The sequence below is a fragment of the Hyla sarda genome, chromosome 6 (genome assembly GCF_029499605.1).
Source record: "Hyla sarda isolate aHylSar1 chromosome 6, aHylSar1.hap1, whole genome shotgun sequence".
NCBI classification, from domain to species: Eukaryota; Metazoa; Chordata; class Amphibia; order Anura; family Hylidae; genus Hyla; species Hyla sarda.
The window spans coordinates 14,972,728-14,990,886 of NC_079194.1; the positions used below are offsets into that span (position 1 = coordinate 14,972,728).

The 18,159-nt window shown below is 41.0% G+C and overlaps 1 protein-coding gene and 1 long non-coding RNA gene across 5 annotated transcripts in view; one reads left to right on the forward strand and one right to left on the reverse strand.

The window, feature by feature from the left end:
- The window catches only part of LOC130275352 (calcium-activated chloride channel regulator 1-like), a 105,799-nt gene that overhangs the window by 57,461 nt on the left and 30,179 nt on the right, over window positions 1–18,159 (reverse strand). Inside the window, exons 1-3 of one of the 4 annotated variants that reach the window (XM_056523222.1) lie at window positions 8,111–8,136; window positions 6,141–6,281; window positions 870–1,020 (exon numbers count right to left, since the gene is read on the reverse strand). In XM_056523222.1, coding sequence (XP_056379197.1) covers window positions 870–1,020; window positions 6,141–6,281; window positions 8,111–8,119 — 301 coding nt within the window. In that variant the 5' untranslated portion in view covers window positions 8,120–8,136. Of the gene's footprint in view, window positions 1–869; window positions 1,105–6,140; window positions 6,282–8,110; window positions 8,137–18,159 lie in introns of those variants that run through there. The other 3 variants (XM_056523223.1, XM_056523225.1, XM_056523224.1) reach the window with 3 other exon arrangements.
- On the forward strand, window positions 1,219–17,802 carry LOC130275354 (uncharacterized). The gene is made up of 3 exons (XR_008844740.1): window positions 1,219–1,435; window positions 7,114–7,214; window positions 17,611–17,802. It is a non-coding gene; the product is annotated as an uncharacterized LOC130275354 (long non-coding RNA).

The window sequence follows — 18,159 nt, forward strand, 5'->3', positions numbered from 1 at the left end:
TCTTTCCAGTCTGACCACAGTGCTCTCTGCTGACACCTCAGTCCATGTCAGGAAATGTCCAGAGCAGGAGAGGTTTGCTATGAGGATTTGTTCCTGCTCTGGACAGTTCCTGACATGGACAGAGGTGTCAGTAGAGAGCACTGTGGTCAGACTGGAAAGAACTACACAACTTCCTGTGGAGTATACAGCAGCTGATCAGTACTGAAAGGATTAAGATTTTTTAATAGAAGTAAATTACAAATCTGTTTACGGTAACTTTCTGGAGCCAGTTAATAGGAAATAAATTGTTTTCCACCGGAGTACCCCTTTAAAATCAACTGGTGCCAGAAAGTTAAACAGATTTGTAAATTACTTCTATTAAAAATTGTAATTCTTCCTGTACTTATTAGCTGCTGAATACTACAGTGGAAATTCTTTTCTGTTTGAAACACAGAGCTGCCTGCTGACATCATGAGCACAGTGCTCTCTGCTGACATCTCTGTCCATTTTAGGAACTGTCCAGAGTAAAAGGAAATCCCCATAGCAAACATATGCTGTACTGGATAGTTCCTAAAATGGACAGAGATGTCAGCAGAGAGCACTGTGCTCGTGATGTCAGCAGAGAGCACTGTGCTCATGATGTCAGCAGAGAGCTCTGTGTTTCAAACGGAAAAGAATTTCCGCTGTAGTATTCAGCAGCTAATAAGTACAGGAAGGATTAATATTTTTTAATAGAAGTAATTTACAAATCTGTTTAACTTTCTGGCACCAGTTGATTAAAAAAAAAAGAAAAAGTTTTTCACCGGAGTACCCCTTTAAGTTTTAGTCTACAATATGATTGACCGTTGTAGGATTCATCCTGTTTCTGACCCTATTTATAAGACATTCACCTCTTGGTCCGTACGCAGCCAGTAGATCGTCGTCCAGCAGGAAGTTTGGGGTGAGATGGATGTATCTTCCCGGCTCCCCACAGCGCCCGTACTGTAACGTATACGGATCATCTCCATACTTCAGATAGGGATTTGTAATAATGATATCGGCCTGAAATGTAAATAATTATCATAGTATCGGTCTGTTTGTCATAAACATATGGGGGGAGATTTATCAAAACCCGTCCAGAGGAAAAGTTTCTGAGTTGCCCATAGCAACCAATCAGATTGCTTCTTTCATTTTCCTTTTCAAAAATGAAAGTAGCGATCTGATTGGTTGCCATGGGCAACTGGTCAGCTTTTCCTCTGGATGGGTTTTGATAAATCTTCCCCCATGATTGTTTTCAGCAATTTTATCTGCATAGACACAGAAGGACCATGTTTGGTTACCTTGGAGATGACTATGGATATAATTACCCAGAATCCTCTCTGGGTGCTCACATCTTTGGTGAATGTTCATTCAAAACTTGAAGTACTACATCCCTAATCGAAGCTGTACTGTGGAGGGTGGGTTGTCACCATTCATGGTACTTAGCCAATTTCCTTCTTTATTTAGGTTAACCCCTTAACAACCTAGGAAATTAAAATTTTACCATTTTCATTTTCTCCTCCCCTTCTAAGAGGTACTCCGCAGAACTGAACTTATTTCTTTTCCACATTACAGGGGCTAAGTTTCTGATCTCTGGGCCATAGCGTGACGAGGATGGGTAAGTAGCTGAAGCCCTGTACAGGAGATCGTGGAGGGTCCCAGCATTGGACCCCAGCGGTCTCCTGTCAGGGGCCTAGGCTACTTATCCATCCTTACTCCGATACTCCGGTGGAAAACTGAAATTTTTTTTTTTAAATCAACTGGTGCCAGAAAGTTAAACAGATTTGTAAATTACTTCTATTAAAAAATCTTAATCCTTCCAGTACTTATTAGCTGCTGAATACTACAGAGGAAATTATTTTCTTTTTGGAAAACAGAGCTCTCTGCTGATATCATAAGCACAGTGCTCTCTGCTGACATCTCTGTCCATTTTAAGAACTGTCCAGAGTAGGAGAAAATCCCTATAGCAAACGTATGCTGCTCTGGACAGTTCCTAAAATGGATAGAGATGTCAGCAGAAAGCATTGTGGTCATGATGTCAGCAGAAAGCATTGTGTTCCAGAAAGAAAATAATTTCCTTTGTAGTATTCAGCAGATGATAAGTACTGGAAGGATTAAGATTTTTTAAATAGAAGTAATTTACAAATCTAATACATGAATTTAGGTGCACTACTGTGGTAGATGTATACAATGACATTGGCTAACCCTCAACACTGATGTTAAAATTGAGACATTCGCCAGTATATCCTTATATGAAGGACATACCAGAGCCTGCACACCAACGCCAAGGTTGGTGTGCGGGCTCTGCTATGTCCTTCATATAAGGATATACTGGCGAATGTCTCAATTTTAACATCAGTGTTGAGGGTTAGCCAATGTCATTGTATACATCTACCACAGTAGTGCACCCATATTCCTGTATTGTATTATTCTAATTGTTACACATCCACACCGTCTATCTGGTGTAGGATTCTATTGTGGTACTTGTAGTCCGCTGCAGGCATCCTCCATTGTATGCATTTTTATGCTGGGGATCGCCCCTAGCAATGGACTACAAGGGCAGGATCTGCTTCCCTAGTATAAATGCACAACCGCATGTGGGGTTGAGCACCTCCAGCCATTTGAGACCACGTTTTTTTTTGTTGTTTAATTTAACCCCTTAAGGACGCAGGACGTAAATGTACGTCCTGGTGAGGTGGTACTTAACGCACCAGGACGTACATTTACGTCCTAAGCATAACCGCGGGCATCGGAGCGATGCCCGTGTTATGCGCGGCTGATCCCGGCTGCTGATCGCAGCCAGGGACCCGCCGGCAATGGCCGACGCCCGCGATCTCGCGGGCGTCCGCCATTAACCCCTCAGGTGCCGGGATCAATACAGATCCCGGCATCTGCGGCAGTTCGCCATTTAAATGAACGATCGGATCGCCCGCAGCGCTGCTGCGGGGATCCGATCATTCATAACGCCGCACGGAGGTCCCCTCTCCTTCCTCCGTGCGGCTCCCGGCGTCTCCTGCTCTGGTCTGTGATCGAGCAGACCAGAGCAGGAGATGACCGATAATACTGATCTGTTCTATGTCCTATACATGGAACAGATCAGTATTAGCAATCATGGTATTGCTATGAATAGTCCCCTATGGGGACTATTCAAGTGTAAAAAAAAAAGTAAAAAAAATGTAAAAGTAAAAGTAAAAAAAAAGTGAAAAATCCCCTCCCCCAATAAAAAAGTAAAACGTCCGTTTTTTCCTATTTTACCCCCAAAAAGCGTAAAAAACATTTTTTATAGACATATTTGGTATCGCCGCGTGCATAAATGTTCCAACTATTAAAATAAAATGTTAATGACCCCGTACGGTGAACGAAAAAAAATAGAAAATGTCCAAAATTCCTACTTTTTTAATACATTTTATTTAAAAAAAAATTATAAAAAATGTATTAAAAGTTTTTTATATGCAAATGTGGTATAAAAAAAAAGTACAGATCATGGCGCAAAAAATGAGCCCCCATACCGCCACTTATACGAAAAAATAAAAAAGTTAGAGGTCATCAAAATAAAGGGATTATAAACGTACTAATTTGGTTAAAAAGTTTGTGATTTTTTTTTAAGCGCAACAATAATATAAAAGTATATAATAATGGGTATCATTTTAATCGTATTGACCCTCAGAATAAAGAACACATGTCATTTTTACCATAAATTGTACGGCGTGAAAACAAAACCTTCCAAAATTAGCAAAATTGCGTTTTTCGTTTTAATTTCCCCACAAAAATAGTGTTTTTTGGTTGCGCCATACATTTTATGATATAATGAGTGATGTCATTACAAAGGACAACTGGTCTCGCAAAAAACAAGCCCTCATACTAGTCTGTGGATGAAAATATAAAAGAGTTATGATTTTTAGAAGGCGAGGAGGAAAAAATGAAAACGTAAAAATTAAATTGTCTGAGTCCTTAAGGCCAAAATGGGCTGAGTCCTTAAGGGGTTAAAAATAATAATAATAATTTACAAAAAAAAATAATAATAATAAGTTTTCCTCCCGAGTACCCTTTCCTTTAAAAGAAAAAGAACACAAAGCGCTCCCTAGTTTGAAACCTTCTTAGTAAAATGGATAAGAAAGGTGAGTCAAGGACCAACTCACCTAAACGGGTTGTGCAAATGCCGGCACAACACGTGAATGGGCAAAATCATGTAAGGCTGCTGCCTGTTCCTCCAAACGCTACAAAGCGTGAACAAGAGGCTTCCAATACCACCAACCACACTCCACGAAGGATCACAAGGCACTGCCAAAGGAATAATCCAGTAGGTTAAATATTTTATTAAAAAGGTACTACGTGTTACGAAACCGGTCCGGTTTCTTCTTCAGGTACGATACACCCAACAAAGTGCTAGGAATAAGTACCTCCAAATCACATCACATGATCGGAAGTGCAAAAATACTCACATAACAAAAACATTCTAAAATGTGTATTCAAGAATAACGATAAAATAATATAGCAATAAATATTATTCTATTAGACTGTAGTACGTTCTATCACCTCATTAAGACCCTCAGGAAATAAGGTATTAAACATAAAAACATAAAAGAACTTGAAACCTATTGGCAATTTCAGGAGATAATATGCCAGGGTATTGGCAATTTCAGGAGATAATAATGTCTCCTGAAATTGCCAATAGGTATCAAGTTCTTTTATGTTTTTTTATGTTTAATACCTTATTTCCTGAGGGTCTTAATGAAGTGATAGAACGTACTACAGTCTAATAGAATGATGTTTATTGCTATATTATTTTATCGTTATTCTTGAATATACGTTTTAGAATGTTTTTGTAATGTGAGTATTTTTGCACTTCCGGTCATGTGATGTGATTTAGGGGTACTTATTCCTAGCACTCGGTTGGCTGTATCGTATCTGTAGAAGAAACTGGACCGGTTTCGTAACAAGTAGTACGTTTTTAATAACATATTTTATCTACCTACTGCGTTACTCCATTGACAGCAACTTAAGCAGTGACCTAGTCAAGAGTCGGTGATTGGCTGAGTGGGCCGTCCCTTGGGCTTGTCCAGGAAAGTGAGGGCCATAGTGCGATAGGGATGGGTAGCTGGGGCCCAGTACAGGAAATCATGGGGGGCAGAGCGATCCTACACTTATCCCCTATCCTGTGTATAGGGGATAAGTGTCTGATAAGTTCAGTTCCCAAGAGTACCCCTTTTAACTCTCTTATATTTTTTGTCTACAGTGCAATATAAGCTACTATTAAGTATTGGCCTCACCCAGCAGTTCTAGGATCAACAATGAGTGGACGCCATTTTGTTTGGAGAGAAGAATGCTTTGGCACTTACACCACTAGGAGCCTGTGCACATTACAAACATGGGGAACGCTGAGTTAATCCCCACCTGTTGGGTATTGTGGTGGTGCTCTGTCTGCAGATCACATATAACACTTTAGAAAGGTATATAGATGACGGCACTCACCATTCAACAACAAAATCTTTATTGTAGAAGTCGGTGCATACAGGACGTCCGCAGGCAGAGACAGTGAGGACGGGGGTGTACACCCCCGTCCTCACTGTGTCTGCCTGCGGACGTCCTGTATGCACCGACTTCTACAATTAAGATTTTGTTGCTGTATGGTGAGTGCCGTCATCTAAATACCTTTCTTAAGTGCCTCATTTTGTTTAGATCCTTAGCTGCTCTCCCTCCATTACTATTGATTAAAGGGGTATTCCAGGAAAAAACTTTTTTTTTTTATATCAACTGGCTCCAGAAAGTTAAACAGATTTGTAAATTACTTCTATGAAAAAAACTTAATCCTTCCAATAATTATCAGCTGCTAAAGTTAAGTTGTTCTTTCTGTCAGGCAACAGTGCTCTCTGCTGACATCTCTGCTTGTCTCGGGAACTGCACAGAGTAGAAGAGGTTTGCTATGGGGATTTGCTTCTACTCTGGACAGTTTCTGAGACAGGTGTCATCAGCAGTTAGACAGAAAAGAACAACTCAACTTCAGCAGCTCATAAGTACTGAAAGGATTAAGATTTTTTTTATAGAAGTCATTTACAAATCAGTTTAACTTGTGTTAAAGTGTTTATTTTTTTCCTGGATAACTCCTTTTATGTATTTGTTATATATACATACACACCACTTACACTGTTGAAGGTTTCTGTGGTTGTTTTTTTATAGTTATTTCCTGTTCTCCATGTAGAAGGAATGAGGATTTTTACACTTTTTATATAGAGCCTTTTCTTGGTGGCAGCAAATAAATCACTTGTTGCATTTTTTACCATATCCTAGAAGACAAAAAATAATAATTGTTCAGTGTATGCCACATATTACCTCCCAAATACACAACACATCAATGCATATAACAGCACTTATATTGGGTTTTGCTACAAGAAGGTGTAAGTACTTACCATGCTACCCTGTAAAAAAAAGGCTCCAAGAGGCTACTTATGGGTAGTGTACCTCTTGTTTCTACAACTCACTTAAAGATATTTTGCCTAGGTGACAAATTGAGCGGAGGCACATCATTAGACTTAGAGAAGTAGGATGGTCTTTTTAAAAAATTGTCAGCCATCTTTGCTGTTCTGAATAGACCCCGGATGCCTTAATAGTGAGTAGCCACCCAGATGTATGTTGCCGTGAGTATCTCTCGGGATGTAACAGGAGCTGATAGGGTCTGGGTACTCTTGTTTATCTCTTGACAGGTCCGGGGGACGGCCCTGGTTGGCGTGCTGTATTCACCACTTGGACTTTTGAGTACTGTGCCCTCCTGACTTATAAACGAGCTAAGTGGTTGGGTTACCCTTTATCTGCATTAAGCTGCTTTTTTCATAACTCTGTTACTGCACATCCCTTTTGTTTCCCCTGAGGATGCCATCACTACTTGATAGGCTGAAACATGTAGGGAATTAGGTGTGGGAAATCAGATAGTAAGCAATATATGACTACTACTTATATGTATTTTTTAACAGTATTATGGTGGATACTTTGTGACTTAAACAGGTAACCCAGAGAAAACGGGTCTTGTTTTCACATGTTACATTCATGTGTGATTGGTGGATTTTAGTATGTTTTCATTAAAAGTTATATTTTAGGCACTTCCCTCTGTTTTATAACTAGACCCTGGATGACCCGGACAGACCACCAGTAGAGAGGATCACTTGATGCGTCTACAAGAACGAGCAGCTCCCACAGTTTCCTTGTCCACCATCCAGATATAGGTGGGATCTTCATTATACTGTCCACTCCTTTCTCTGCCTGACATTAATTTCAGGCACTTAGAAAAAGGAAATTTGGTGTCACAGTGCCCATTGTGCTTTTGGCATTGACAGCTGGCCACTGTCACATTCATTTGCAGTGGTGACGCGACTGAGAAACCTGGACTGCTACAGACTGGAAACATATAAGGGGAGATTTATCATTGCTTTTAGAGCTTTCTATTGTCTATGTTTTTGCGTAGTTCAGGCACAAGCAGCATATTTAGAGACTTTTATGCGTCTTTTGATATAGACAGTTTTACTCTTTTTGCCTGTCTGTAGAACATTTTCTTTTGACCATGCAGTGGTCACGTATTTATCATTTGCGACTTTTTTCATAAGTCACTATTTTGCAAAGGTAATTTTTTAGGCGCAAAGCTACCCCACCTACCAGTAGGCATGAGAATCACTTCTACCTTCTGCAATTCAACCGTTAACCTCTTGTGGATGACAGCGTCCCACTCCCCTCCTATGACACGAGCCCAGGAGCTGAGCGCAGGTCATAGCTGGGTGGTCCTGGCGGCTAACTGCCACCAGGACCCATCTCTAATGCCAGACATCACCGTGATCGGTGATGCCTGGCTTTAACCCCTTAGACATTCCAATCAAATTTGATTGTAGTGTCTAAAATGCAAGTAAAACTGTCCCGGCAGCTCTGGGAAATTAAGTAAAAACATCTCACCTGACAAATTCAGGACCTGGGAAAGTGTCTACTTCCCTCCCTCACAAGCGTCAAGAAAAAGTGTATGTGGAAGAGCTTTTCCCACCACAGCAGAGCTGCGCAAAATTCATCCTCCTGCTGCATAAATAAGTCAAACTCACCACCCACCACCCAAATAAACGTGGGAAAATAGCTCTACCATAGACATTCTTTGATAAATCTGGGCCATTGTCCTTAGTGAGAAATCCAAGTTCTGTTTGAGATCTAATAACGGCCACGTCGCATGCGCACCACATATTTTGGCCCCTTGGTCACTTGCACATTTACTACTTTGTATGTTTAAAATCTTTAATAAACTTTACTATTGAAAAAAATAACGGTCAGGTTCAAGTATGGAGGCTTTGTAATCACCTTTGTTGTGGATCGACACACGTGCCCCAACTGTTGGCGTGATGATCTGGTGAGCCATCACTTATAACAGTTGGTCACCCCTAGCAGTGATACGAGGACAATAACAGCTCAGCGATATGTGCAGGACATCCTACCGCCACGTGCTTTGGAAAATTCGAGATATACGACATCCAGCAATTGCCCCATGTCCAGTCTGGAGCTCACCTCCTCATAAAAGCTGATCAGGTTAGTTTGACAGATCCTGTCATAAGCCATGCTGATATGGAGTCATACATTTAAGTGTAGGCCCTTTAAATATAATGAGAAAGAAATTATAGACGGGGATCAGGAAAAAGCAAATATATTAAACAAATTCTTCTCCCCTGTATTCACTGAGGAAACTGAAATGCCATGTGAAATACAGTGTGATAAGGTAAACTCCCCAGTACAGGTCACCTGTCTAACCCAGGAAGAAGTGCAGGTCACCTGTCTAACCTAGGAAGAAGTACAGTGCCACCTACAAATAATCAAAATAGACAAATCACCAGGTCCAGATGGCATTCATCCCAGTGTTCTAAAGGAATTAAGTAATGTAATAGACAGTCCCCTATAACTGTTCCCCAGGACTGGCACATGGCAAATGCAGTGCCAATATTTAAAAAGGGGTCAAAAAGCGACCCTGGGAATTATAGGCCTGTTAATTTAACCTCCGTTGTATGTAAATTGTTTGAGGGTTTTCTAAGAGATGCTATTTTGGAGAATCTTGTTAAAAATAAATGTTTGACCTTTCTGCTATTTATATAGTTAAAGAACATTTTAGGGTTAGTTTTACTCTCTTTGGCAATGACTCTTTCTGTCTCTATTTTTGCGCCTTTTATCTGTTTTTGTTTACATATTTTACATTTTTCTCTATAGCTTTTTAATGCTTCTTCACTGCCATCCTGTTTTAGTAGTTTAAATGCTTTATTTTTGTCATTTATTGCCCCCTTAACATTTTTATTCATCATTGGTTTTCTTCTATTCCTGACCCTTTTTTCTATTCCTGGCTCGGAGACTTGGTGGCAACAGAGCAATGGTGTTGTACACAAGTGTAACTACACCAAAAGAGGAAAAATAGCAAAAAATATATACTTATACAGTAATAATTTAATAATTATCAATACTTAATCTTAAATCCCTTCCAGACAACTCACATTTTTATTCACACATAACTTTTTTATTTTTCTACTGTAAAGTTTTCTTAGGCTTTATTTTTTTGCACGCTGTAGTTTACACGTTGTACTTCCTACTGGCTCCCTTTATTTTATCATATACTAGCTGAGTACCCGGACGGTTTTTCCTGCCTAATCCTTGTTGGGGAGGAAAATAAACAAAGGAGGAAGCTTTTGACTTCATATCCCATCTTTGTATTTTGTTGTCATATCCCAACCTCCTATCCCGACCTCCTATCCCAACCTCCTATCCCGACCTCCTATCTAGACCTCCTATCTTGACCTCCTATCTTGACCTCCTATCTTGACCTCCTATCCCGACCTCCTATCCTGACCTCCTATCCCGACCTCCTATCACAACCTCCTATCCCGTCCTCCTATCCCGTCCTCCTATCCCGTCCTCCTATCCAGTCCTCCTATCCCGACCTCTTATCCCGACCTCCTATCCCGACCTCCTATCCCATCCTCCTTTCCCGACCTCATAACCTGACCTCCTATCCCAACCTCCTATCCCGTCCTCATATCCCGTCCTCATATCCCGTCCTCCTATCTTGACCTCCTATCCCGACCTCCTATCCCGTCCTCATATCCCGTCCTCCTATTTCGACCTCCTATCTCGACCTCCTATCCCGTCCTCCTATCTCGACCTCCTTATATTTCGACCTGTAATATGTGTACCAGGTATTGAAATATCTCCAGCCATACAGAAGTTATATGGGAACATACATTTCCCATTGAATTGCATGGGACTTTAAACAAAAACCCTGACCCTCACAAATGGGGATAGTTAAGGGTTAAATTAACTATCCTATATTTTAAGTGGATATATAAGTAGCATGTGACCAAGTATTATGGAAATATCTCCAGCCGTTTGGAAGTTATGCAGTAACATATATTTCCCATAGACTTGTATGGGACTTTAAACAAAAACCCAGACCCTGGCAAATGGGGGTGAGTAAGGGTTAAATCACCTATCCTATGTTTGTTGTTGACATATAAGTAACATGTGACCAAGTTTTACACACACACACACACACACGTTGAGTTTTATATATATAGATTGTAAGAAGAAGCCAGAAAAAACATTTTTGTAAGGCAAAATTGAAAACAAAATGGATGTGGGCAATTTTGTGGGGCAATGAATTTATCATACAGTAAATCTGACATGATATCTTTATTCTATGGGTCAGTTGGATTCCACTGATACAAAACTTACATTTTTTCCCCCTATGGATCTGCTTAAGGGCCCATTTTTATACAATAGGAGCTCTTATTTTTAACAGTACAACTTTTGTGTAGTTCTGACTTTCTGATCACTTTTATCCAATTTATTCTGGGAAGTGATGTAACCAAAAAGCAACAATTTTTATGTTTAGAATTTATTTGCCTTTTTACTGTTGACTGCACTGGACCAGGAAATAAATAATTAGTTTGGACACTCCTGCGCGTAGCCATGCCAAATCCAGTTATTTATTTATTGATTTTTGTATAGTGTTTAATTTGTAAAAATGGGAAAAAGGGGGTGATTTATATTTTTCTAAGGGGGGGGGGGAGGGATATTAAAGGAAAACTGTCAGCTTGCTCTCCCCATACTAACCAGTGGTACTGGCAGGTAGTGCGGGGGACCCTGATCAGTTTGATGCATACTATGCCCGGATCCACTGCACCGTTCACCCGTTATCTTTTTTCTTCTTGACATGCAAATTAGCTGCTAACTGGCATGGGTGGGGTTACTGCCTTCATCTGGCACTGTAATGTAACCGCCGCCAGGCCCGCAGCACCACCCGGCTTATGAATATTCATGTTCTCCCTCATCATCTCCCTCTCCTCCCCGCTGATTTCAGGACTCCACTGCGCTGAAGCAGCTTCTGGGTGTAGACAGGAAGCCAGCACGTCCGCATTGGAGTCCCCTGAATTCAGCAGGGAGGAGAGAGAGACGATGAGGTAGAACATGAATATTCATAAGCCGGGCGGTGTTGAGCGGTTATGTCACAGTGCCAGATGAAGGCAGTTAGCATGCCAGTTATCAGCTAATTTTAACCCCTTGCTGCAGAATGCCGGGTTTTTATGGCGCTGGGGCATAGGAGGGTTATGAAGCGAGCTCAGGAGATGAGCTCGCATCATACCTGTACGGCCCCTAATGCTATCAGCAGCCAGGGCCCGTGGCTAATGCCGGACATAGCCATGCAGGCTGATGTCCGGCATTAACTCTTTAGACGCGGTGATCAAAGTTGATCACCGCGTCTAAAAGTGAAAGTAAAAGCATCCCGGCAGCTCAGTCGGGCTGATCAGGTCATCTTGATGAAATCGCGATGTCCCAATCAGCTAGGATGCAGCAGGAGGGTCTCTTACCTACCTCCTGCGGGTCCAAACGGCAATTGATTGCTGCAAGCCTGAAATCCAGGCTTGAGCAATCAACCTCCGATAACACTGATCAATGCAAAGCTATGGCTTTGCAGTGAACAGTGTAAAAGATCAGTTGTATATAATGTTATAGGCCCCTATGGGAGCTATAACATTGCAAAAAAAAAAGTGAAAAAAAAGTGAATAAAGATCATTTAACCCCTTCCGTAATAAAAGTTTAATCACCCCCCTTTTCCCGTAAAAAATAAAAAACTGTGTAAATACAAATAAACATATGTGGTATAGCTAAATATATTGTTAATTAAACTGCACGGTCAATGGCGTATGCGCAAAAAAATTCCAAAGTCCAGAATAGCGTATTTTTGGTCACTTTTTACAATGTCAAAAATTGAATAAAAAGCGATCAAAAAGTCAGATCAAAACAAACATGGTACTGATAAAAACTTCAGATCATGGCGCAAAAAATGAGCCCTCATATCGCCCTGTACATGGAACAATAAAAAAGTTAAAGGGGTCAGAAGATGACAATTTTAAACGTATAAATTTTCCTGCATGTAGTTATGATTTTTTTCCGAAGTAATACAAAATCAAACCTATATAAGTAGGGTATCATTTTAACCGTATAGACCTGCAGAATAAAGATAATCTGTCATTTTTTATGAAAAATGTACTGCGTTGAAACAGAAGCCCCCAAAATTTACAAAATGGCATTTTTTTCTTCCATTTTGTCGCACAATGATTTTTTTCCGTTTTGCAGTAGATTTTTGGGTAAAATGACTGATGTCATTGAAAAGTAGAATTGGTGACGCAAAAAATAAGCCATCATATGGATTTTAGATGCAAAATTGAAAGGGTTATGATTTTTAAAAGGTAAGGAGGAAAAAACGAAAGTGCAAAAACAGAAAAACGCTATGTCCTTAAGGGGTTAAAATCAAGGAGAAAGAAGATAACTGGCGAATGGCGTGGTGGATCTGGGCACAATAAGCATCAAACTAATCAGCGTCCCCCCCGCACTGCCAGACAGTACCGCTGGTTAGTGCGGGGGGAGCAAGCTGACAGTTTTCCTTTAAGCACTTTTTTGCTCCCTCCTCCACCTAGGGGTTTATTATAAGCATTCAGTCTATTTCATTACATTGATCTATGTGCTCTATTCTATTGCTTAAACATGCCAAAGGCGAGCTTTAACAATCACCGATCCATGGAAGATGTCGGGGCTGCCAACCAACCCTTTGGCACCCCATGATTACAGCAATGTATGTCATGTGTCAGTAAACAGTTAATATGTACACTGTTAAAAAATTTTTTTTAAATTGGCCTCTCTTGTCATTTGGCACCTATTTTTTTTGCATCAAAAATTGAAGAATGAACTGCAAAAATATAGTGCAGAATATGCACAAACATAAGCCACGCCCCTTCTTTCTAGATTGGCGAGCAAAGTGCAAGCAAAGCTAAATTTTGTGTAATCTATTTCAAAATGAGGTATAAACAGCGTTCACCAATTTAGACCAAATTTTATGCAAAATGCACCAAAATAACCACGCTAAATCCTTTGAGTATCTCCCGCATTGATACAAATCACGATCTACATCAATATTCTGACTGGCCTGAGTAGTTTGTATACATTGATGTTTATGACGATCATATAAACCTTCCCATAATTACCCTATGAGTACACTACAGTATATCAGGCTGGATGTTATAATAAGCAATAAGAGATAAAGACTGTTCAAAAGATAAGACAAGTGGATAATTAACCGAAATCTAAGCGGGTTTGATGACACAATAAGGATCTGAAGCTATATATGTTACAAATATATTTTTACACCCTGCGCCTTATGAAAAACATATGCTAATCTGGGAAATATGACAATAATCCTGAAAATGCATTTGACGGACTAACAAAATATTCATCTACTTTATTGTACTTATTTTTACATTTTTACACTTTTTAATTCATAATTAAATATACTGCACAATAGGATTATTGAAATGACTCCGGCCAAAAGATCAATAAAGAGTAACTATCTTTTTATAACACTTGTGGCATGTCATAGGGACTGGTAAAAAGTTGGGGTTCTGAGACACTAAAACAAGTGCTGAGTACCATGACCCTTCTTTCTGCTCTCCTTGAACAGTAGTGATGAGTGGCATATGCCATATTCGAATTTGCGATATTTTGCGAATATATGGACACATTTTTGTCCTATATTCGCAAAATTAGCATATTCAATATATTCACGGTTATTTTCGCATGTGCATATGTGCATGCGTGTGTGCGCACTCGGATAACTATCTACCTGTCTATCTATATTATCTATCTATCTCATATCTATCCATCTATCTATCTCCTAATATTCTTTAGTGACGATATTCGCGAATATTCGCTCTCCAGTCTAATACAGTAAATAGTATAGGCACCTTCTTTAGACCATAAGCTGGAAGCGGGGAGGGATGAGATCACTGTGATGTGTTCTGTTGGGGAAAAATAAATTACGAATATTTGTAATTGGCAATATATAGTGCTATATTCGCCATATTCGTGAATATGCGAAATTCGCAATAAATATTCGAATTGCAAATATTGATGCTCAACACTTTTGAACAGATTAATGCATTCTTTTCATGCTGGGCAGCCCATTTTTTGCACATCTGACCACTGTCACTTTAAACATTAATAACTCTGAAATGCTTTTAGTTATCATTCTGATTCCGAGATAGTTTTTTTGTGACATATTCTGCTTTAACATAGTAGTAAAATTTTTTGGTAACTTGCATCCTTTCTTGGTGAAAAATCCCCAAATTTTATGAAAATTTGAACATTTTGCATTTTTCTAACTTTGAAGCTCTCTGCTTGTAAGGAAAAGGGATATTCCAAATAATTTTTTTTATTCACATATACAATATGTCCACTTTATGTTTGCATCATAAAATTGACAAGTTTTTACTTTTGGAAGACATCAGAGGGCTTCGAAGGTCAGCAGCAATTTTCCAATTTTTCACAAAATTTCCAAACTCACTATTTTTCAGGGACCAGTTCAGGTTTGAAGTGGATTTGAAGGGTCTTCATCTTAGAAATACCCCACAAATGACCCCATTATAAAAACTGAATCCCCCAAAGTATTCAAAATGACATTCGGTCAGCCTTTTAACCCTTTAGGTGTTTCACAGGAATAGCAGCAAAGTGAAGGAGAAAATTCACAATCTTCATTTTTTACACTCGCATGTTCTTGTAGACCCAATTTTTGAATTTTTACAAGGGGTAAAAGGAGAAAATTTATACTTGTATTTGTAGCCCAATTTCTCTCGAGTAAGCACATACCTGATATGTCTATGTAAAGTGTTCGGCGGGCGCAGTAGAGGGCTCAGAAGGGAAGGAGCGACAAGGGGATTTTGGAGAGTACGTTTTTCTGAAATGGTTTTTGGGGGTTATGTTGCATTTAGGAAGCCCCTATGGTGCCAGAACAGCAAAAAAAAAACACATGCCATACCATTTTGGGAACAAGACCCCTTGAGGAACGTAACAAGGAATAAAGTGAGCCTTAATACCCCATAGGTGTTTCACGACTTTTGCATATGTAAAAAAAAAAAAAAATTCACTAAAATGTGTGTTTCCCCCCAAATTTCTCATTTTTGCAAGGGTTAATAGCAGAAAATACCCCCAAAATTTGTAACCCCATCTCTTCTGAGTCTGGAGGTACCCCATAAGTTGACCTGAAGTGCACTACGGGCGAACTGCAATGCTCAGAAGAGAAGGAGTCATATTTGGCTTTTTGAGAGCAAATTTTGCTCGGGGGCATGTCGCACTTAGGAAGCCTCTATGGTGCCAGGACAGCAAAATAACCCCCACATGGCATACCATTTTGGAAACTAGACCCCTTGAGGAACGTAACAAGGGGTACAGTGAGCATTTACCCCCACTGGTGTCTGTCAGATCTTTGGAACAGTGGGCTGTACAAAATTGTTAATTTGCACAGCCCACTGTTCCAAAGCTCTGTCAGACACCTATGGGGTGTAAATTCTCACTGCACCCCTCATTACATTCCGTGAGGGGTGTAGTTTCCGAAATGGGGTCACATGTGTTTTTTTTTTTTTTTTTGCGTTTGTCAAAACCGCTGTAACAATCAGCAACCCCTGTGCAAATCCCCTCAAATGTACATGGTGCACTCTCCCTTCTGGGCCTTGTTGTGCGCCCCCAAAGCACTTTGCGCCCACATATGGGGTATCTCTGCAGTCGGGAGAAATTGCATTACAAATTTTGGAGGGCTTTTTTCCCCTTTTACCTCTTGTCAAAATGAAAAGTATAGGGCAACACCAGCATGTTAGTGTAAACAATTTATTTTTTTACACTAACATGCTGGTGTAGACCCCAACTTCACCTTTTCATAAGGGGTGAAAGGAGAAAAAGCCCCCCAAAATTTGTTAGGCAATTTCTCCCGAGTACGGCGATACCCCATATGTGACCCTAAACTGTTGCCTTGAAATACGACAGGGCTCCAAAGTGAGAGCGCCATGCGCATTTGAGGCCTGAATTAGGGATTTGCATAGGGGTGGACATAGGGGTATTCTATGCCAGTGATTCTCAAACAGGGTGCCTCCAGCTGTTGCAAAACTCCCAGCATGCTTGGACAGTCAATGGCTGTCCGGCACTACTGGGAGTTGTTGTTTTGCAACAGCTGGAGGCTCCATTTTGGAAACAGTGGAACCAGACATTTTTCATTTTTATTGGGGAGGGGAGGGGGGCTGTGTAGGGGTATGTGTATATGTAGTGTTTTTTACTTTTTATTTTATTTTGTGTTAGTGTAGTGTTTTGTTTTTAGGGTACAGTCACACGGGCAGGGGATTACAGCGAGTTTCCCGCTGCGAGTTTGAGCTGCCGTGCAAAATGTGCTGCATCGCAAACTTGCAACCTGTTACTCACTGTAAGCCCCCTGCCCATGTGAATGTACCCTGTACATTCACGGGGGGGGGGGGGGGGGGGGGGGGGGCTCCAGCTGTTGCAAAACTACAACTCCCAGCATGCACAGTCTATCTGTGCATGCTGGCATGCTGGTAGTTATGGTTTTGCAACAGCTGGAGGCACACAGGTTGGGAAACACTGAGTTAGGAAACAGACAATGTTTCCCAACCAGTGTGCCTCCAGTTGTTGCAAAACCACTACTCCCAAACATTCTCAGGCATGCTGGAAGTAGTAGTTCGGTAACATCTTTAGAGCCAGATGTTGCCGAACTACAACTCCCAGCATGCTTGGAGTTGTAGTTTTGCAACATCTGGAGGACTACAGTTTGCAGACCACTAATACAGTGGTTCCCAATCTGTGCCCTTCCAGATGTTGCAAAACTACAACTCCCAGTATGCCAAAACTTTCCAGGCATGCTGGGAGTTGTAGTTCTGCAACATCTGAAGGGACAGATGTTACAGAACTACAACTCCCAGCATGCCTGGACAGTAAGGGCATGCTGAGGATGTGTAGTTTTGCAACATCTGGAAGGCCAAACTGTGGACCTCCAGATGTTGCAAAACTGCAACTCCCAGCATGCCCAGACGCCAAGGGCTGCCTGGGCATGCTGGGAGTTGTAGTATACAGGGTCCCATTACAGCAACGCATGTCGCTTTACGGCGAGATGCATTGCTGTAAAGGGCCCGACCGCGGCTGAAGATCTACTCACCAGTCATATATATCCACTGGATATATCAAAAACCAGAGCTAGAGACAGGAAAGATTTATTTATCTCAGGCAGATGTGTGGAAGCAAAGTGCAGCTCAGACAGACCAGCTCGGGAAGGTGCTGGAGTCGCTTAGGCCAGATAGAATTGGTTGGTGGTCCACTCCTCCTGACTGGCCCGGACATCGTCACAGCAAAAGGCAACGCTGCAGCTGAACAGGAGGGACTGGAGCTGCTGTCAGAGCAAGAGACTGATAAACCTGTCACACTCTCGAGACTAACTATGGACCTGTACCCTGTTCATTCCACTCTTTAAGAAAAGGCAAGTGGGACTGATCAGAAATAAATGGCACAGTGCTAAACTGAGAGCTTTACCAGCCTTTTTTTTTTTAAGTCATCGGTGGGGATCTTAGCACTCAGACCCCCCCCCCCCCCCCCACTGATCCACTAGGGATAACAGTCCGCAATAGTACTGGTTCCATGAGAGGATAAAAAAGCCCATTTGCCACATAAGGAGATCCATTATTATATGCAGGGCCGGACTGGCCATTGGGCACACCGGACATTTTCCAGGTGGGCAGGGCCGGGCCTTCCATGGACCAGCTGCCCAGCTGCCTTGAA